General features: G+C 38.1%; 1 protein-coding gene across 6 annotated transcripts in view; it reads left to right on the top strand.

Moving 5' to 3' along the window:
* WDSUB1 (WD repeat, sterile alpha motif and U-box domain containing 1) overlaps positions 1 to 21,884 on the top strand; it is a 70,624-nt gene that overhangs the window by 22,868 nt on the left and 25,872 nt on the right. For 4 of the 6 annotated variants that reach the window (XR_012154266.1, XM_078847937.1, XM_073305555.2 and 1 more), the window contains 6 exons: positions 6,350 to 6,442; positions 7,623 to 7,716; positions 11,171 to 11,204; positions 13,829 to 13,869; positions 13,959 to 14,065; positions 14,658 to 14,837. Coding sequence is in view for 5 of the 6 variants with exons in the window: in XM_078847937.1 (XP_078704063.1) it covers positions 6,350 to 6,442; positions 7,623 to 7,716; positions 11,171 to 11,204; positions 13,829 to 13,869; positions 13,959 to 14,065; positions 14,658 to 14,837 (549 nt within the window). In the remaining variant the exon portion in view is untranslated. Of the gene's footprint in view, positions 1 to 6,349; positions 6,443 to 7,622; positions 7,717 to 11,170; positions 11,205 to 13,828; positions 13,870 to 13,958; positions 14,066 to 14,657; positions 14,838 to 19,326; positions 19,748 to 21,047; positions 21,141 to 21,884 lie in introns of those variants that run through there. The other 2 variants (XM_073305558.1, XM_073305557.1) reach the window with 2 other exon arrangements.

Raw genomic sequence — 21,884 nt, 5'->3', positions numbered from 1 at the left:
CCTAGTGCCCCAACTCTACTTGTGCTACACTGATGATATCTTCTTCATCTGGACCCATGGAAAAGAAACCCTTGAGGAATTCCACCATGATTTCAAGTGAGCTGTAGCTCACGAAAGCTTATGCTCAAATAAATTTGTTAGTCTCAAAGGTACCACAAATAGTCCTTTTTGCGGATACAGACTAACGCGGCTGCTACTCTGAAACCTGTTTTAGTGAAGTATCCATTGGAAATTCTTAAAAATGCCAAAAAATAATAATTCTACAGTAAGCATGTTTCATACTACCGAACAGCATTGGTTACAGTTAAGGATAATATATTACAGAAAGCTCTTACTATCACCTGCTGCAGAGAGACAAGAAAAATTTGAGAAAGCAGAAAGTGATCACATGCTCCTGAGTGAAAAGTTAGCGATTGATAATACCAAATCTATCAAGTGTGTGTCCACTGAAAGGTGCGCAGTAATAAGGGGAATAATTTCCAAGTTGTGAGGGACAGTACTGAATTATTCTGTCATAATATAAGAAGGGTTTTGATGTTTAAATAAAATCTCTAAACAGGGGAAAGAATCCCAGAAAATTCAGTTATGAACTAAGAATTACTTACACCCTTGCTTCTGTGATTTCCTTTCCCCTAAAGTGGATCATGGTTTTGGAAAGAAAATATTCCAAAGATTACTTCGTAGATTTAAAAGTTGTGTCACCAGTAATGCTGCCTCCTGTTAGTTCTGCCTTGTAAGAGAGAAATGGACAAGAAAATGTGCATTTCCCTGCATGAGCGTACAGGGTTTCGTTTTGTTTTGTTTTTTGGCTGGTCCCAATGGTTTAGTTTGAAAACTGATTGTAATTTTTTTTTAAATGAAATGTTATTGGAATCTTATTTTTTTCCTCAGTTTTCTTGCTAATAGTTGAAACTTTCAGTATTACTAACAGCCTTTAAAAGGTTGCAAAGCTCATAAAAGCAGTGCTTACCAGTACAATGAAAAGAAAATCTTTTTTTAAACTGGGTTTCTTCACCTTTCTAATTCAAAGAACAACCTATGAAACCAAAGTTTCTGATTATTCTTTACCCATTAGGCTATTCATAACAGATGACTCTGCTATTTTCTTTAAATTGGATTTAGTTATGGTTAATTAGAATCTTAACACTTCTTTTCCCAGAAGATATAGATTTTAATTGCTCTGGAAAAAATAAGGTTTGATTTGATAAATTGTACTTCTTTTGTTATATTTAAATAATCAGCTGTGTTAAGTGGGAGGTTGTTTTTTCCACAAGTTAGTATATAAAATATATGGTTTAAAAGCTTACATTGTGGTTTAGGATTTCTACAATTCAGCACTTTTCTTTTCTCCTCTAGAATCTTGTGTTGAATCTCTATTTCTGTTGATTTAGATTTAATTTTGATTTTTTTTCCAAGTTGTCTATTTCTGTGACATACGTTATCATTATAGTTTCTTTCTTTTCATTCTGACAGTGATGCACTGTAGATGGTTTTCTTCTCATTTGGGAAAACTACTAAAAGCCATTCTTCTGTTTCCATCCTGCCAAGTACATCAAATCTTTTTTTTTTTTTTTTTTTTTAAGATCAGGCTTGACAAAGCCCTGGCTGGGATGATTTTAGTTGGGGATTGGTCCTGCTTTGAGCAGGGGGTTGGACTAGATCACCTCCTGAAGTCCCTTCCAACCCTGATAATCTATGATCTCACTTCCCTGTAGTTGTTTACTAATTGGCTTCTTGGAATTGAATCCACTTTATAAATAGCTCTTCCTTCTCATCATGGTAAGAATTGTGTAGTTAACCTGCAATTGCAGGATAGAGAGCTGTATGCTTTTGTTTCTATTTAAAGTCAAGCATTCTAGCTTTAAAAATCTCAGTAGTGGAAAAAGGAATATTGAAAATGAATCCCAAAAGCTACTAGAAAAACATGCTGAAAACAGAGTTAGTAGCAATGTTGTTACTGATCTGTAAAACGAAAAGTGTGCATAATTTGTTCTATACATTCTCATTTTAAGTGCTTTCTTTTCGTTACAATTTATTGATGGAGAATAAAGGTGTTATTTCCCTGGGGATTTGATAGAATACAGTTGTTTTTCACAACTCCTTTCATATTCTCGGGAATCCCAAAGTGCTTGACAAACAAAACTTAATATCTCTTTATAAGGCTGTGACATCATATAAAATTGTGGGCCACCCCTTCACGTCAAGACAGAGTTTAGTATGGCCTTGTTTTTGCTGGGACTATGTCTTCACTGCCCCCCAAATGTGTTTTTTTTTTAAATGAGATAGCTTATCTATATTAGTTATATTACTGTAAACAAAACAAAAAACCCAACACCTGGTTTGGCAGTGAAGACTTAATCTAGGAAAAGAGATGTGTTCTTAACATGCTAGCTAACATGAGGTAACGTTAATAATATGAGGTAAAATTCTAGTGAAGAAAAGGAAGTTTGTAGCATTAACACAAATTAGCATTCCGAGTTGAAGACCGAGGGGGAGCCTAAAGTCCCTCAAACTGCCTTCTGTTTACTTGGACTTAACTCATGTTAGCTAGGGTAAAGAACAGGGTAAAGAACACACCTTTTTTATCTAGTGAAGATAAGGCTTCTGCAAGCATTGTATAAGGCACTTGTTTATGATCACTATTGAGGGAAATGTGATGGGGAGCACTCCCTTCCCCACATCAGCAGTTGTGGTTTGTACAGTTATTGGGTTTCTGATGTGGTGTTTCACTGACTGGATTTCTTGATATTTGGGGAGGGCAGGCCACTGACCGTTATGTACTGTTTTTAAAACAAAGATTATGAATGTTTCTCCCCTCCTCAATAACTGCTCCTGCTTTAGGGTTTGAGCCTTCAAAGTGTGTTCTGGCCCCAATCCAGCAAATGACTTAAGCACATTCTTTGCTGGATCAGAGCCAGTGTACTTAACACATTGCAGATTCGAGCCTTTGGACGTTTGTATAGCACAGAAGAGACAGAAACAATAAGAGTTAAAATATGGGACAGATTCTTTCCTGCACGATATCTTCACACAACATGGGAGATGGAGGGGGAGGCCTCAGAGAGCCCTGTTTTGGATTTGTGATTCCCAGGACCGGCCCTGTCCCTGTCCGTGCTTAGAAAATCTGGTGGGGAGCAATGTATTGTACCTTTGTCACAGGGTATTTAAAAGATTCTGTGCTGATGGAGGATTACTGTGGCAAAGAGGAGGGAGGTAGCAAGACCCAACTGCAGCACCAAGCAGGGAATACTCATCAACAGGGAATTCTCTGCTGGACATTTGCAACCCATTTATGCCATCTAAGTGGAGCCAAGGGGCCATAAACCAGATTGAGGATCTGGCCCATTGTCTGATTGTACCTAATAGGAAAATAATCCTAGGCCCAAACTGCAAAGATTAGATCCTATGCAAAACTTGTCTTTAAGATGTTTGGATCCAAGGCTTTGGGTCAGCCCATTGTACAGATAGAGGAAAGCTGCAAAGTTCAAAACTGCATCTGAGTTTACGCACAGTTCGTGGATTTTGGATCTGAGGTTGTGATTTGGACCCAGTTCTAATGAGAACTGGTCAAGAATATCTTTATTTCTGTGTGACAGATTACCCTAGATATGCTTCCATTATTATGGAGAACTAGAATTAAATTTTGTTCTGACTTACTGATTGGGGTGTGTCGGGTTTAATTCAGAGCAGGAGTTTAGCTGCTATGTAGGTCATGGGAATACATAATAAGGCTCTATAGGAGAAAGTTTCATCTAGTTTTTCCAAAATGTAAAACAAAGTTGGGCAAAGGAATAAATGTAATTTGGTTGTCTGGGGTCACTTCTCTGATTTTTCTACGTTCTCCACAGTCTTATACATATACACAGGTATCACTCCTTCACGCCTCCCCAGAGCTGTACCCAGCCATTCTCCTGGGAAAACAGACCAAATTTGGAGACATGCATACTGTCATTGCATTGTTAACTGTCCAGTAAAAGTGCCATTTTTAATTAATATCACATGAAAATCTGTATTAAACAAGGCTTGCATAAGGGCAGGAGAAAGCCGTTAGGCTTGGTACCATTTAGAAGTTATAAACATATGCTTCAAATTTCCTTCTCTTGAATTTTTGGATTTTCAAATGTAGGTTTTTACTCCCAAAACCCATTGCATACAGATTGGTTTTGAAATGTCAAGGTTTATGTCAAATTATGTGTGAAAGATTTATACAAAATTAAAATTTATGAAAAAGTGAGACATCTTAAATGAGGCACAAAGTTTTAAAGATTAAAATAACACAAATAATATAACAGTTGCCAAGGAGACAGGTATTTCCAGAGTCAGTAAAGGAGCGTGACCTTTTTTTTAGATTTTTCAGCCATCCAAACTGGACTGCATTCAGCACCTTCAGTAGACAAATTAACTAGCTAAAGGCAGAGTTCCACCCTCCAATATAGCTCCCACTTACGTTGTTGGAGTTACCTATTCAAACACTAATGATGAGTTTGGCCCATTATTTTTTAATGTGCAGATTAGCAGTTATATACAGTATTTAAAACAAATTTGCTACCAAGCCCTCAGTCAGTGCTGATCGCTTCTTAGGTTTTAGGAGCAGTTTTATCATACCGTTACAACTGCCTCACGCACTGCTCAAAATCTTAGAATACTTAGAAATGGAATGCACTCATTGGCATTGTATATTTTAAAAGAGCAAACTTCTTTCATGTGCACTGTTTTAATTATCTCTTATCTGTAATAACTAGAGCAGCTTTTCTCAAATTGGTACTGGGTTTGCAGTCAGTTGGTACATAGGTTCATTTATAGGAATATGAACACGTAACTAAATTGATTAGTTATGAAAATATGTGAAGTATTCTTGAATTTTACATGTGTACATTAGGTTTTAAAGTTTGAGAACTGCTGACCTGGAGAGAACATGCATACAACGTTTTAAGGCTCTCTGGCTTCATCCAACACGAAAAAGAAACAACCTTTATTATCCATTTTGATCAACCTATCTTCAAGTAGTCAATAATTTGAGTAGTAGGAGGAAGGAGAAACAAAAACTAAAGAAAACAAGACTGGCAACTATGAATGTACAGAGTATCTTTTGGAAAAACAAAAAACATCCCCACAGTTTTGTATTGCCAGGTTTGTCACAAAATTGTATCATCACAGTAAATTGGCAGTAGAATCTGTTTCTAGAGCTCTAACTTCTATATAAATCACCTTTTTCAAATACAGCAGAAGCTTGCTAATTTTTACTAATGACTGGTAGGCCCTTTGTGAATTACTGAATTTTGTGAATAAGCACACTAGAAAAAATGTGAGATCTGGTTAATGGTTTTACTTCTTTGTATTCACTGTACATTTAATTTGAAAATCGAAATTTCTGTCTGTAAGGACCATGCTTTTCCTGGTCCCCTTGTCGTATGGTATCCTTCTTAGGTAGATATTTAACTTAGATTATCATAGAAGTGTAGAACTGAAAGGACCTCGATCGGTCATCTGGTCCAGTGCCCTAATCTGTCTGGTGCTTTAGTCATTTATTTGATGATTGTGTATTAGATTTAATTATGATTATACCGCATAGTATTTACCTAATAACAATATAATTTGTTAGTTTATGTGTGGCATATATTGTAGAAGTTACGAAGTCTTAGAAAAGGCTTTCTACACTTAAGTCGTTGCTGTAAAATTGGAACGGAAATTGTTTTTAGTGTGTGAATTATAAATTTGGGCCTACTCTAAATGAAATAATATATATTAATCCTTGAAAATAAAAATGTTCATAAAACCGTTGCAGTTTCCTGTTTTGTGACTTTTGGTGGAGGGTTGTTTTGTTTTTGTTTTTTTAATATATTTTCTGTAGGACTTTTAAATCCTTTACAAATAAATCAGATCAAATACACATGGAAGCCACTCTTTTTTGTAGTCATAACATCACAAAAAAAGACTTTTTAAAAACTTTAAATAATGTGCAGATGCTTTCCTGCATTGTAGCTCCACTCGGCCTGGGAGGTGCAGAGGGGAGCCCTCAGGGAGAAATTAAACTATCTTGTATGGCTGGTGGTAGTCTTTAGCTTTGCCTGCTATCTCATTTTTATTGTCACAACTGCTCAGTTTTGGATTTCTTCCACCTGTATTATTCATGAAACAACATTTAAATATGATATCTGCTATATGATTTAACTTGATTGCAAAATCATAACATTAATTTGTATAATTATTTTATCAACCCTTTAAAAAGGTATTAGGAATGTGGAAGCTAATTTTCAAATTGAAATGTTAGAATTGTAACCTAGTGTACTGGTCTGTCATGTTCTTTTCGGTGCTTCTGGTCCCCTTTAAAACATTTTCATTTTATCAGATGGAGAACAAGGATCCAGATATTTCCGAATGGCATCTTGTGGTCAGGATAACCAGATCAAGCTTTGGCTTATTTCACTAGCTGATGTCTTAGGTATGTATAGCAATAATTTTCTTTTTTACTCAAAATTAATAGCTATTTAGTTACAATTTAGTGCTAATAAGCTCATATCTATCAAGGTTATAGGTACAAAGTTAGTGAGACTAATCACATACTTTTAAAGTTAAGCTCCTACTTAAGTGCTTTCCTAGAGTGGAGTCAGAGGGTCTCAACACTGTGCAGGATCAAGCCTTGCTTAACTCCTCTATTTATTAAAGTTTTTAACTGATGTACAGTAACCAGTTACAGTATGTTACAAATCCACAGAATAGTTCATACATAATTATGTTACGCATTTTATTATACAAGAATATTTTTTATTTGTTGGAAGCTACCAATAATTTGTTTGAGTGTAGAACTGTTGAAAGGTGCTAGGTTGACATGCTTGGAGACCAGAGTCCTCTCTTTATCTCTCCCAAAGAGGTACAGTCCAGACAGTGATGGTATTAACTACCCCAGTCCTGAGCTAAAGTTGACCGTCACTAGGAGTGACTCATTTGTCCATTAAATCCATGACATCTGCTAAAACTGAAACAAGTGTGTCTGCTGTGGGGTGGTTGCTTTGTGATTTAGGTACCAGTCCAGTAGAAGTGGAACTGAGAGCTCAAACTATTTTCAATAAACTTGAACCTTCCCTCCTCTTTTCTTTGTGTTCTGTACATAAGTGGGCTGTATGTACGTGTAGTTATTTAACTGTATAGGAATATAATTATAAATTCCATACAAAAACCTATTTTAAAAGAATATTAAGGTTTCAAAATGAAGCAGCAGAAGTGAGGAAATACTAAAGTTAAGGTTGCCTATGTAATCCTAATTACCCACTTCTGTGCATGCATTATGGTCTGAGGCCAGATCCATGAGTCTGCTTTGGTGGCACAAAACAGCTACAAAGCCAGTTTATCCAGGAATTCTAAGTAGAGTAGGACCATAATAACAGCTTCTGTGTCCACCCTTCTTGCACACTATATGGCGCAAGGGACCTGGCCAAAGAACAGAGGGTGTGGTTGGAGGGTGACCCTATGCCCCAATGATCCAACTGGCTTCACTTGATTACAATCAAGCTCTCACATTTTCAGTCCTTTTAAAGTAATAAATCAAAACATTTTTAAAAGGAAAATGATTGGTTAACAAGTTTAGAAAAATCATGTTCTACTTTTTATAATTGTGTTTGTAGGTTGTGAATTAAAATATGAATGCACATTGAATGGACACTCTGCCCCAGTCCTGGCTTGCGCTTTTTCCTGTGATGGGCAGATGTTAGTTTCAGGGTAAGCAGTTTCACTTAATTTTAGTTATTTAAGTTTTACAGTAGATGTCTGTGCTTAGATGAACATTTATCTCCCCCTTCTGAAGTGGAAATTGAGTTGTTTTTGTTTTTAAGCACTGAAGTTAATTCAGAAATTACTAAGGAATAGGATGAGTGTGTTTGGAGTGGGGAGAACTCAATTTCAGCTTTGGTGTATGAAAAGCTTTTCTGGACACTTATCTGCATTATTACATGAAGATAATATAAACAGTGGCCTAGAACTTTAAAAAAAATTACTTTGTTTTAAAATATTTCCTTTGTAAAATTTATATACCTACACATGCACACACAGTTTGAAAGTGATATATGTATTATAATGATGTTCTAGAATCTGTTGGAATAAGACTTATAACATTTAACTACCTAAAGGAATTCACTCTCTTTTTGGGGGAGAAAAACACATGCAAAGTGTTTATTTCTGGTGCTAGATTTCTGTACTTTTCCAAAAATTTACTCATAATATTTGTGGGCACATCAGAAAAACTCAAATTTATTATATATATATATATATATATATATATATATATATATATATATATATATATATATATATATATAAATAAAACCTGTAGATATATGTACAAATTCACAGTTTGCATGTACAAATGCTCATGTTCTGTGCAAAATACAATTTTTTTAATTGCAAAAAGATGTGCTTATAAATATTTCAGGCATATTTTCTGATATTTCCCCGCCATGTGAATATTGAATCAACAGTACTTAAGATCTACCTACTGTTTAAAAGAATATTTTATAAATATATTTCTCTTTTACAGTTCACCTTAATATGTTTGTAGAGGGTGGATTCTTCTGGTTTAAGCAGTGTTCGCTTATTTATGTGAACATCTTATTATTGATTTTAGGGTTTTTTTTAAATATATCGGAGGCAAAATTCAAATGCCCTCCATGTTTTTTCTATAATAGCACAGGAGACAAATGGAATCTACTACTCCATGTCAACAATGTGTAAAATAATTCACCCCTGGGGAGTTACTTTGTGGCAATGACTTTTTCTGTTATCCTGTATGATTTGCAAGGTGGGATACACATAGGCTTAGGGTTTTAATGCTGTTGTGATAAGTGAAAAGTGCTGTCTATTAAAGTAACGTAACAGTTCTCTCAGGATACATAGAACTCCCTTGGTACCATGTTTCAGACAGTGAAATCTTTCACTAATACTAGGAATATAAAACTTAAACTGGTTAACCAATTAGCATCAGTCTTACGGGTTTTGGTTAAATGACCAAACTCTGCTGCTGGAGCCTCGCCAGCTGCCGGGGGCGCGGGGCTGGCAGCCAGACCCCGTGTAAAACGTGGGGGTGCTGCAGCACCCCTTGCGCCCATAATTCCCCACCTATATGAACTGCTTAATGGTTAACCCTTTAACCAATAGAATTTTAAACCCTATTTACATCTCTGGCTAATGCTTTCATCAGGAATTAGCAAAAAATCCTAGACTGGTGTTGAAGCCTCCTGGCAATATAATTGTTCCTTCTAGTAGAATCAGTATTGTATAAAAACGTGAGGGTGGGAGAGAAAACAGTTATGGATAGTTTTACAAGAAAGGAAAATTTTAATGTTTTGGTAATATTAAATTAAGTAACCAATATCGTGGTGGGATCAACTTCCTTATTTTCTGTATTCGAACATTGGTTTTTTTTAAAAGAAGAAAATGGTAAGTAAGGTAGAATATTTATAATCATTCATGTTTTTATATATTTTAATGACATTATGCATGTTTTTATTCCACATTGTAAGAGATAATTACTTAACCTCTTGTAAGCTGTCAAAGTAGCAACTTGAAATAATTCCAGCAATATTTCAGTCATATGCCCTTTTAATGTCCATTCTATTACCAAAAAATTCTAAATTAAGGAAATGATTTCTTTAAAAAAAAAAAAAAAAATGTTGTAGATTAACCAGTAATTAAAGTCATAACAACAAATCCCAGAGGGCAATAACTTTCTTTGTCATTTTTCTTTGTGGTGTTTTTTGTTTTTGTTTTGGGGAGCCAAAGGTTCTTTTAATTCTCTTTTTTGATATTTTATTTTTGGATCACAAATATGGGAGGAGACTGGGGAGGCAGAGTAATGGTGCTGGGAACCAGACAGGGGAGAAAGCCTAGGGCAAAGGGAGACAGAGAAGTGGTGCTGCTGGGTCAAGACAGTAATTGGAAATGGATGGCAGTTCTCCTATCTTAGGGGTGAGGACATGCCTCTCTGGATATGTCTACACCACAAAGAAAACATGTGGTTGGCCTGTGCCAGGCTGCTTGGGCTCGTGGGCTGAGTACTGGGCTTTCGGACTCTGCAGAGCGGGAGAGTCCCAGAGCTCAGACTCCAGCCCGAGCCCGGAAATCTACACAGCAATGAAACAGCCCCACATCCCAGCCCGTGAGCCCAAGTCAGCTGGCACAGGCCAGCGCAGGTTCTTCTATACTGTTTAGACATACTGTCTGAGTAGCCAGGGAGAGGCAGTCATTTTTGTATGCCTTAAAGACTGACTTTTCAACCTGAAATTATCTCACATACATTGACAGTGGAATAGAGGAGAAAGTCAGAGGACAAACTAAAACACAAGATTTGATAAGATTTTTTGGGGCCAGGTTTTGGGCCAGTTGCATTATTTTTGAGGGTCTGATTCATGATTTTTGATCTTTTGAGGTTGGCATCCAATCTGTATAGATGTACTCAGGAAGAACTGTATGTGCTGAAAATAAACCTATAACTCTTTGTATTTGGATAATTTTACTAAAAATAGTGATATTTTAACTATGAAGTATTTTATATTCTGTATTGAGCCACTTCCTCTAGTCTGCTTTGCAGATATTCAAGGTCCAAATTGAAACAGAAATACTTGGAGGGTAGGAGCATAGGTGCTGGAACTAAGGGTGCTGAAGCGGTTTCCATCGTATACAGGGTTCACAGTTTGGTTCAATTGCTCTCAGCACCCCCCCTATAAAAATTGTGCAAGTACTCCAGGGTAGGAGAGCCCACTCAGTCAGATTTCAGTGTCCACACATGGTTGAGCCAACCTTTGCAGCTACTCCCTATACAGGAGCATGGAGTGAACAAATGTGAATGAGCTATTGGTGTGGTGATAACATGGCCAGTGGATTTATGTACTACACAGATATACTGCCTCAAAAACCTATTGGACTGAGAGGAGCTGTGGGCTTCAGCCACTACTCTTCCCGCTAGGCTGTACCTCAAGCTACTGTATAGATATTAAGGGCCTACTTCTAGATTTCAGTGAAGAGGATTGCTACATCTAACATCTGCATAGTTGCTGCCAGCAAATCTTGTCTGTGTAGACTTTCCTTATGGGACAAAAATTTGTCCCATAGTTTTTAATTATACAGTTTCTCATCTCTTTCCATGTCATCATTTAATTTAATGTGTTCTTTTTTTTTAAAGATCTGTGGACAAATCCATCATAATACATGACACTGTAAGTATTGTGTAATTCAAGATTGGTTTACTGAACTTTTTTTTCTTTAGTTTATATCCCTTCACCTAAAATGTTGTCTTCTCAAGACAGAAGAATAGCAAATATGACCTGAAATCTTTAGTGTGTATTTTTTTGGAGTAGGAGTGAGGAAAGTGTTCGTCCATATCAAAGTACAGAGACTCTCGCGTGCGCCACTTTTTTCTACACTTTATTCTTTTCTTATCTTGGTACTGTACAACCGAATCACACAACTGTATACGTATGTATCTGCACATTCAGGTGGATGAAATTTGTAAGTCTTGTGTCATATCCTCAAAAGCATGCAAGATTGCAGTTATTGATACAGGGGAAAAAATTGGAGTTTCCTGTATCAGTAATAGTTGTTTTAGGAATTCTTTAGTATATTATATGTACAAACATGGGCAATTCAAGGGGAGTGGTTAAGAAATAATAGCATTCTTTAATATCATACACTTTTTACATCTTATTGCTTAGACTTATTGCTTCACAGTAGGAATAATACCACTGAAAACTGGTAAAGCCTTCCTAATTCATCTGTACATAGTATTTAACTTTTGTCTTTCACAATATTAAAATTACTAATGTCTTCCTGAGCATGAAGGATAAACACACTTTGCCTATACAGTTACAGTGGTACAACTTTTGTGTATAGTCAACACCTAAGATTGAATGTGTTTAGGAATTCTTGTCTCACATAGAAGTGTAATGGTCCCTTACGTATTCAAATGTCAGTTGGTTTAAAGTGCTCACCCAGACCTGAAAGAATGATTCCTAATCAGAATATGAGCAAGATGACACCGAAGGCATAATTTGGCCCCAGTATTTTTCCTGTCTCCTCACCAGTGTAAATTCACAAATCAGTGAGGTTACTCTTGATTTACAGTGATGTAACTGAGAGCATGATCTGGACCTGAACTTCCCGAGAACTACAAGACATAGGAGAGGAAGCGTATTCACTCATTAAAGTCACAGAACTGGGAGATGTGAATTCTATTTCTGGTTCTTAAACAGACTTCCTATGTGATGGTGGACAAATTACTGTGCCTGTGGGGCTGGATCATGCCAGGCCTTCCCTGGGCGCTGACTGCTGCTGAAATACTTTTTGGACTCTATGCTTATTGTGACAGCAGCCGAAAGGTGATGAGGGAGGCATGTCCAGCCTCCCAGCAAATCAGAGTCTGAGGGTGTGTCCAACCAGTCATACAGCCTGTACAAAATCGAGCCATACTTGGTTTAGAGAGGAGAAGAGCTCTTGGCATTTGCCTCATGAGACCTCTGCAAGGAGATGTCCCAGCTGACCATGGCCTCACTGGGTAAATTGTGATAACCAGGCTGGGATGGATTGTATTTTCTTTTTCTTCATCGGTGTCAATATTGATTTATAGTGAGGTTTAGAAAGATTCATTGCTTTCTTTAAGTTATCACTTTATTTTTTTAAAAAAAAGGGCATGATTGCTGACTACTTAAAGAAATAAATTATTTGTTCCACAGTTCTGTTTAGTCCTATAATGTTAATTGGGAGATGATTCTCAGATAAATTGTGAGCTCTGAATAACAGGTGAATACCAATGGCACAACCATGAGAATATTTTGCTGCTTTCATGTTCTCAGAATCTTCTGAGTGTATGGAAACATAGTTAAGAAGCATGTGGAAAAACAGACTGTCAAACTTCTGCATCCAAATATGAGACAATAAGAAAATGAGAGATACAGAAAAATAGTAATGCATGAAGTTTAATAATGAATGTGACAGGGAAGAAATTATTTGACAGAATATTTTTTTTAACCTTGATTCTTGTTTAAACATTATAGGGAAAAAATCTGATGTACTTTATAGTAATAACAGTGAAAGAACAATAGGTCTGCATCGGATGGAGATAAATTTCAGTCCAACATAAGGGACATATCCCTCATGAGGGACAGTATGAGAGGAAAAACAGGAAAGTTGACAGGTCAATTAAAATAACTTGTTTTTGTTTTTTTTAATTTCTGACAATGTCTGTGAAAGGAATCATGCTACGCTAAAGAGAGACTCTTAAACGTTATTTAAAGGATTGGGATCATTGATTTGTTTTTGTGAATGGCAGCATCTAGTGGCCACATATGCAAACTACAGTTGCATAATCCTTGTGATGTTACAGACCCTGTTTTTTTATTTAAAGATTACATCCTGAATTCTATTTGAGTTTCAGTTATCAGTTCACTGTGATATGTTATTAATTCTAGTATTCTGGAAGAAATGTTTTTTTATTCTGATGAATAATCAGCCCATATAGAATTTTAGAAATGTCAGTTGAATATATTATATTTCTGTCTGCCAGGTACATTGAGGGACAGCTGTGTGTTCTGTTGGGATTGAACCTGGGGTTGCAAATCAGGAGATTTGAGTTCTATTCGCGGGTCTGCTGCTGACTTTCTGTGTGACTTTTGGCACATTATTTACCCTCTTCGTGCCTCAGTTACACCATCTTCAGAATTGAAATCATTATGCTTCCCCATCTTTGTAAAGTGCTTTGAGTTAAAAATTGCTATATAAATAAAAATGATTAACTGTGATTTTTATTTCTGTTTGACCTAACAAATGCAATACTTTTTATTTGCAGAAAACTGGGAGCATCCTGCACACTTTAACTCAGCATACCAGGTGTGAAATCCGTATAATCCTATATTAACCAAGTAAAGTATTTAATTTGTGATTTTAAATTTCAATTATTGAATTGCTTTTGTTTCTAGATATGTTACAACTTGTGCCTTTGCACCAAATATTCCATTACTTGCAACAGGTTCAATGGATAAAACTGTGAATATCTGGCAATTTGATCCAAAGCAACATTGTGCAGGTAAGTACATGCATTTTTTAAACCCACTCTTTTTATACGTCCAGTATGATATAGTTGTAAACCTATTGGGAGATACTATACAGACTGCTTTACCCTAGTATGTGCTCAATGTGTAATCTTAAATAGTATAGGCCCAACATTTGACCTTTCTTAAAATTGTTATTTACTATTGGGAAATGTCCTGTATGTTGGAAAAGAAAGAAGGAAGAAAAAATCTTTCAAATGTACCACTCCTTCTTTAAGGAAATTTTAGACCTAAACAAAAGAAGTGTTTTCTCTTGCATCTCTTTTTCTTACTCTCTGGGCAGCACTTAACTGACAAATATTATTCCCAGAGCAACACACACTTTGCCAGTGACACTTGTACACAAATAATATGAGAAACAGAAAATATAAGTTAATTGCAAGCATAGTTGGCAATAGGAAAAAAAAATTATTTGCTAATTAATATAGACAAAATAAGTCAGGAAATAAACATTCTAGCTCATAAAAGCTATGTTACAAAGGTATACCAAGAGCAACTTTCAATGCACAAGAGCAGTTCTGTTTCTTATTTCTTATTTGAAATTTTCCTTCTCTACTTGTTTCCAAGGAAGTGGACTGGAAGATGAACCTAAGATGTCTATTGAGAACTGGTCAGAGGAAGAGGTCTCAGTCTGGCTTTGTGCACAAGGTTTAAAAGACCTTGTTGGGATTTTCAAGATGAATAACATTGATGGCAAAGAGCTGCTGAGTCTTACAAAACACAGTCTGACTAACGACTTAAAAATTGGTAAGAATGTAAAGGCAATAAAATCGTAACCTTTTATAGGAATTTAGGAACTTTTAGGGTGGAAGGAGGTCAGGAATTCCATGTAGGTGTATCCTCTCCTTTAAGTTTACAGTTATCCTACCACTCTATTTTTTTTCTGTTAAATACAGTACATAGCCAAATACTGTTGATACTCTGTTCATCCAAAATACTTGTGGGGTTTTTTTTTTAAACTTTTCCCATCCCTAGAGACAACAAATGTACAACAATCTTGCATTGGCAGGGAGTGGACTAAGTTTCCTATTCTATAATTCTCAACTCTGAAATCTATGAGGTGGAAGAAAGTAATTTCAATTTCTTTACACACATACATGTTGTGATAAATGAAATGTGTGTGTGGAGGGGGGGGGCGGGCATAGCTCCCTTTGATGGACACCCAGCCAGTCAGTTAGCTGTAAAATCCCTCTTCGTAGCTGTTCTCTAATTGCTTTACCTGTAAAGGGTTAAAAAGTTCCCCAGGTTAAAAAATAAAAAATGGGCACCTGACCAAAAGAGCCAGTGGGCAGGCTAGAACTTTTTAAAATTGGGAAAGAAACTTTCCCTTTGTTGTTCTCAGGAGAAGGAGACACGGAGCAGCAATGCTATAAGCAGGAATGCTGTGTAAGGCTTGAATCAGGTATAAAAATTCATCTTCCATACCTAGAAGAAATCATTGGACAGGGCATATTTAAATAGACGCGATTAGGTTTATTTCTTTATTTTGGCTTTGGATCTCCTCTGTGCTAACCCCAGATGCTTTTATTTTGCTTGTAACCTTTAAGCTGAACCTCAAGAGAGCTATCTTGATGCTTAATTTTTGTAATGGTTTGTTTTAAGATCTAGCAAAAAGCCTAAGTTCCAAATATATTTCCTTTCTTTTTGTTTTTAATAAATTTTACCTTTTTTAAGACCGGGATTGGATTTTTGGTCCCAAAGAGGTATGTGCATATGTTGTTTGATTAGCTGGTAGCAACAGCTAATTTCCTTTATTTTCTTTCTCAGCTCTTCTTTGAAGGGGGAGGTGAAAGGTCTTCAGGGTACCCCACAAGGTGGAATTTCCAAATGCTCCTTCCTGGGTCCAAGGGTTTTTTTGCATTTGGGTGGTGGCAGCGTTTACCAAGCCAAGGTCAGAGAAAAGCTGTAACCTTGGGAGTTTAATACAAACCTGGAGTGGCAAGTATTAATTTTTAAAATCCTTGCGAGCCCCCACCTTCTGTACTCAGTGACAGAGTGAGGATTCAGCCTTGACACGTGTACACACTATAGTCAATGATTCTAGCTAATGTAAGCAGTGAACTGTTTTTTGTTGATTTTTTCCTGTCAGTCTGAAGAATCTGTGTGTGTTTGAAACATGTAGAGGCCATCAACCCTGGATTTAGTTGTGAATTATTTTGGGTGGAAAATACTGTAATTGAAAGAAATCTCATAAACAAAAATATGTGCTTTTTGCTAGATTTTTTTCCGTTAGCCATAGATGTTACGTTAGTTTCTAAAGTTAGTAGGGATTAGAAGAAGCTTGCTTCGTACAAGTAGTTTTTACAGCTATTAATCAAAAAGACACCTGGTATACAGTCCTACAATTTTATGCCAATAAAGTTGGGAGCTATATTGCAGAAGTCTGCCCAGAGGAAGTACTCTTCTATCAGGGCTGGGCTGTGGATGTCTGGCATGCCCAGTCAGCTGCTGAGTTGTGACTGGGGACAATAGCAGGGCAAGCAAGGTCAGAAAGCCGGGAAGTCAGGGTTGGGCACTAGCATGTCAGAGTTGAACCAGGTCAGGATACCAAGAAGTCAGGGCTGGGTGCCAGGTTACAGATAACAGTCCAGTAGTGAAGTCAAGGACAGATTAGGGTCAGAGGCTGGAGTCTAGGGTCTGTCGCAAACAGGGTCTGGAACAGAAGTAAGCAGGCAGGCAGTCTTGTTGTTGCTCAGACAGCTCACCATCATGGCTTCCTAATTTATATACTGGTATTGGCCAGTCAGTGAGCTGGGAGTGGCCTCTGCTTAGGCCCTGTTGGTGGTACTTCCTGCTGAGCCTATCTTTGCAGGGTCCTCCTATGCACACCTACCTCTAATGGCAATGCGGAGGCGTCAGTGGCCCAGAACCCCAGTGGGCTCAGATTCTAGCCCTACAAGTTCTTACATACATATACTAATTGTGAGAGGCCCCAGGGTACAATTTGGACTGTTGAATCATTGTGCCCCCTTAACTCTCCAGTCTGGTGTGTCCTATGCCCTGCTTTGCAGTGTGAGCTGCCACTTGGCCCACTCACCCCTGCTTCTAGTGTGCAAGTCACCCCCAGACAACTACTAGAGTGCTATGCTCAGCCACTCTTGAATTACACATAAGGCGACACCTGCATATCCCTCAGCCCCAGCTTTGCACGGCACCCCAGAAATGTGCGTCTTACACTGCTCAAGACCTCGTTGATCAGAGTAAGCTCATTAGTTTGTCATTCCATCAAAGGGTATGAATATGCACCAGCCCTTGTAACCGGAATAGATTCCCCAAACTTAGGTCAAAAGCACACTGGCTTAGAGAAAACATAAAATAAGTATATTAACACAGAAATACAGATTTTAATTGATAAGTGGTATAGAATTGGTTACAAAAGGAAATAAAAGGTAAAATCACATCTAATTCCTAAACTTTATCAAGCTAAGTTAAGTTTGAAGTAACAAGGTTTCTCTTGCCCAATTGCTTACAGCAGTCTGTGCTAACTGGAAAGCTTTTCCAGTTAGGACCACTCCCCCCAGTCCAAATGTTCCTTTGTCTTCCAGATGATCTTGTTGCCTTCAGAATAGGTAGGGAAGGAGAGGTGGTCTGGGGCCTTTGTTCCCCCTTTTTTATCTTGACTCTTTTTACTGGAAAAGTCCTTGCTGCGTCATGGGGTCAGGCAGCTCCATGGTTTACATGCTCGAGCAACTATCTTTCATGTGAATTATAAATTTCTTGTTAACAACTCCTCCCCTGCTAGTGAATGGCCGGTGATGGTTGCTTTACACCTGGCTGGGTGTTGGTCACTCTTTTGTTGCCACTGAAGAGCGAGTCTGTGGACATTGCGCAGACTCCTGTTTCAGTAGCAAACATACAACAAAATTTCATGACTTCATGTACCATGATACACAGATTTTAACAGGACAGTGATGTTCAAAAGACCATAACTTTTCCAATGATACCTCACAAGGCATGCTTTGTACAAATAGATCATAACCATATACAAGTGGTGAGTATGGGGGTACAGGGTATTATTTTGAGGTACACTGTGTCGCACTAATAGACAAGGTCACAACAAATATTTTACAATGAGGTACTAGTATATGTCAGATCACAGGAGGCATTATTGCATGAACTGCCTCATTGGGTTCTAGAAGTCAGTAGTTAGCTCTTGCAATTCTGAGAGTAGGTATCCATAAAAGACCGTTCTCCCAAGGAAGACCATTTCTGAAAAGCAAATGATAAAATCAATTTCTGTATAAATTTTATTAAACGTTGGAGATGACCTAAAACTGTGCTGTGGTGCTAATCAGCTGAGACTAATCAGATAATGCTGTCTACAGGGTTATGTGAAAATTGAAAGCTGTGGGACTGATAGTCTCCAGGAGGACTGACCCACTGTACATATCACACTCAGTACTAAGATGACACCATTGAGAACTAATTACAAACTACAAATAAGAAAATGAAATCTGATTTGGCAGAACCTGTAATAAGGATTGGTTATAGGATGCAGAGAAAAACAATGTATTGATTTTAAATATTTGAGTTAGAATAATCAGGAATTGACTCTAACCAAAAAAAAAAAAAAATGAATGTCATTTTTTAATATTACAAGCACTGTTAAAACATGCAGGCACATATCTGAGCCATACTTTCAAGGTTGGTAAACCCAAATTTTGACAAGCGCAATGATTTTTCTTATTTGTTTGCAAATGTCTGTGATACTTTATGGAGCAAATACAACCCCAATCTCTGCAATAGTGGAGGTCCCCTTAACAGCAGAATCAGTGATACAAAGAGACAGTTGGATAGTGGGCATGGAGCCCAGCTCTTAGAGGCTCTGTATGTGACTGCATGGAAGACATGGCCAGAAGATCTGCTGCTTCATGGATCTTTCTGTCTTCTCCTTACCGCAGGATGCGTTAGGATTGTGTTTTTGGGCTGAAGTGGCCTCCATGCGTTAGATTCAATTCCACTGCCATTCCAAGGAGATATTCAGTGTTCAAACCACTGGCCTGTGTTTCCCTGGGCTTGCACCTGTATGCCTCATTTTTTAATGCTCTTTTTTTATTAAACTCTGACTATAAAGGGCCAGTTTTTTTACCAATGTGTCTGTCCCGCGAGGGTTTGTGAACCCAAGCATTATGGCTAGAACACAAAGTGATCCTTCATGTCAATGTCCTTGAATTCCAGGCAATTCACAAAGCTAATGTGCTTTTCTCCCTCACACCATGGACTTGTCATACCACAGGCATCCAAACGAACCACACAACAATCTACTAACAAAACAGACAAGAGAAGGGCACGGTCAATCAGCATTGTCAAGAAGTTATGAACTAGGACTTTTGCATCAAGAAGGGCATTTCTCCCATTGCTGCGCACTGACAAGGTTATTAGAACCAGCTGGCCAATTATCTCATTTGGAGATTTTTTTCAAATCAGATGTGGTCCCTGAAGAACAGTGTACTCAAAATTGTCTTTCGGGTCTGGGGTATTCCTTCAGTTGACCTATTTGCAACAAAAGACAAGAAGAAATGCCATCAGTTCTGTTCGCGAGCAAGTCAAGGTCCAGGCTCATTAACTGATGTTTTTCCCCTGAGGTGGTGACTGAGTCTCATGTACACAATTTCCCTATTCCAACCCACAGGCAACCCTTAAGTTGATTTGCAAGACTACATCAAGATAATTCTTCTAGCTTCAACTTGGGTGAGACAATGCTGGCTCTTGAATCGAGAGGCTGTGAATATCCAACTTCTGTGGCCTCTGCCTCTGCTTTCAGAGCTACTGTCCCAGCAGCATGGATGGATGTTAGACCCAAAAATCCTGTACCTTTATGGCATGGCTATTGAGTGGTTAGGCAGGGAAGCACTGCCCAGTGGCAGTTCAGAAGGTATTGCTTACCAGTAGAAAACGATCCACTTATTTAGCAAAGTGGAAACTGTTTCCAATCTGGTCCACTCCACATACCTCCATCAGAAGCTAAGATTCAGGGAATTTTATAGTACCTGTTATATCTCAAATCCTCATGCCTCTAAGCTACCTGATAGTTCACTTAGCAGTGATCTCAGCAGTTCACCGTCCCATTCAGAGATCAGTTTTTTTCAAACCAGATGGTCTCTGGATTTTTAAAGGGGATTGTTTGACACCCCCCCCCCCCCCCCGGTTAAGAACGCGTTGCCACTTTGGGATCTTAGCACTGTATTAACTGCTTTAATGCCCCCTCTTTTGGGGCCAGTGGCCTCTTCCTCTTTGCCTCATCTGTGTTCTTACTGCTATCACATCAGCCAGAAGAGTGGATGAGCTACAGGCTCTCATGGCAGGGTTTTTCAAATACAATGTTTTTCAAACAAAAGTAGCTTTGAAGCCCCAACTGAAGTTTTTAATTAGGTGATATATGCTTTTAATTTGAATATACTTACTGTTTTTGTTTGTTTTTCCCAAAACCATATTCATATGAGGACAAAACATCTACATTGTATGTAATGAGAGCATTATCCTTTTATCTGAACAAGACTAAGCCTTCCAGGCTGTCTCCTTAACTATTTTGTTCCTTACATTATCAGAATGAGTGGTCAAGGAGTAAACACAGACAATTTCTAGATAAATTATGCCCCGTATTACCACAGTTTATGGGGTAGTGAAAGCTTTTCTTCCACAGACTATTGGCTTGTACAACAAGAGCTCATACTGCACATGTGTAGGACTGCTCCCTGATCCTCGATGCATGCCTTCACTCATCATTACACCGTCAAAACTGTACTGAGATATGGTGCAAATTTTGGGAAGGCTGTTTTGCAGTCACTATTTAAGTAGACTCCAAGACCCACCTCCCAATGGTAGTGCTTGTAAGTCACCTGAGTGGAATGCACACAAAGAAGAAAAGTTACTTACCTGTATTATAACTGTTCTTCGAGACATTGTTGTACAAGAGTATTCCATGACCCATCCTCCACCTGTTTTTCCATGTTGTAGCGCAAAGGAACTGAGGGAAGTCAGGATGACGCCACCAGTATATAGCCTTGGGAGGGGACAGGAGAATGTACTGCCCCGATGGGTACTTCTGCAGAAAACTCTCCAGCTCCAGTGTGCTGGGCACGTGCACACCGGAATGGAATACACATGTGCAACAATATCTCAAAGATAAAAGTTACAACACAGGTAAGTAGCTGTTTTTTATAGCATCATGGACCTCCAATGCCTGTCTGTTAGCAGTGTTAATAGTGCCTGTGCTGTCAGAGAGAGAAGGCCAGAGGGGGAGCAGGTGGGGAGCTCCATCCCCAACTGCTTTAAAAGTGTAGTAAAATTACTACCAAGAATTGGACGGGGACAGGAGGAGCCACTTCATCCACGTCCCTGGGAAAGCAGATACTGTTTAGGACACCTATGCTTTGGGTGTCCCTAAACCTCCAACTGCCAGAAGCTGGGACTGGACAATAGGGGGTGAATTACTTGAAATTGCTCTACTCTGTTCGTTCCCTCTGAAACATCGGGCACTGACCACTGTCAAAATACAGGATACTGGGCTAGGTGGACTACTGCTCTCACGCATTATGGCCATTCTTATGCTCTTGTAATAGAAGCTAAATATTTGGGAACCATATATCCTCTAAGCTGACTGGGTGTTGCAGGAATTTCCGTGTAGAGTGAAGTGTATCCTTTCCCCCCACAACAAGATCTGGAGCAGGGACACATTCCATCATCACAAAGTCAGGCTCAGGAATGAGTGCCATGTCAGTGTAGCAGAATTAGCGCTGAGAGAGAGGAGTTGTCATTGTTGCTCAGAGTCTGAGTAAAGCGCCATATAAGACA

The sequence above is a fragment of the Lepidochelys kempii genome, chromosome 11 (assembly GCF_965140285.1).
Source record: "Lepidochelys kempii isolate rLepKem1 chromosome 11, rLepKem1.hap1, whole genome shotgun sequence".
Lineage (NCBI taxonomy): Eukaryota > Metazoa > Chordata > Testudines > Cheloniidae > Lepidochelys > Lepidochelys kempii.
This window is presented reverse-complemented; position numbering and strand designations above follow the sequence as displayed.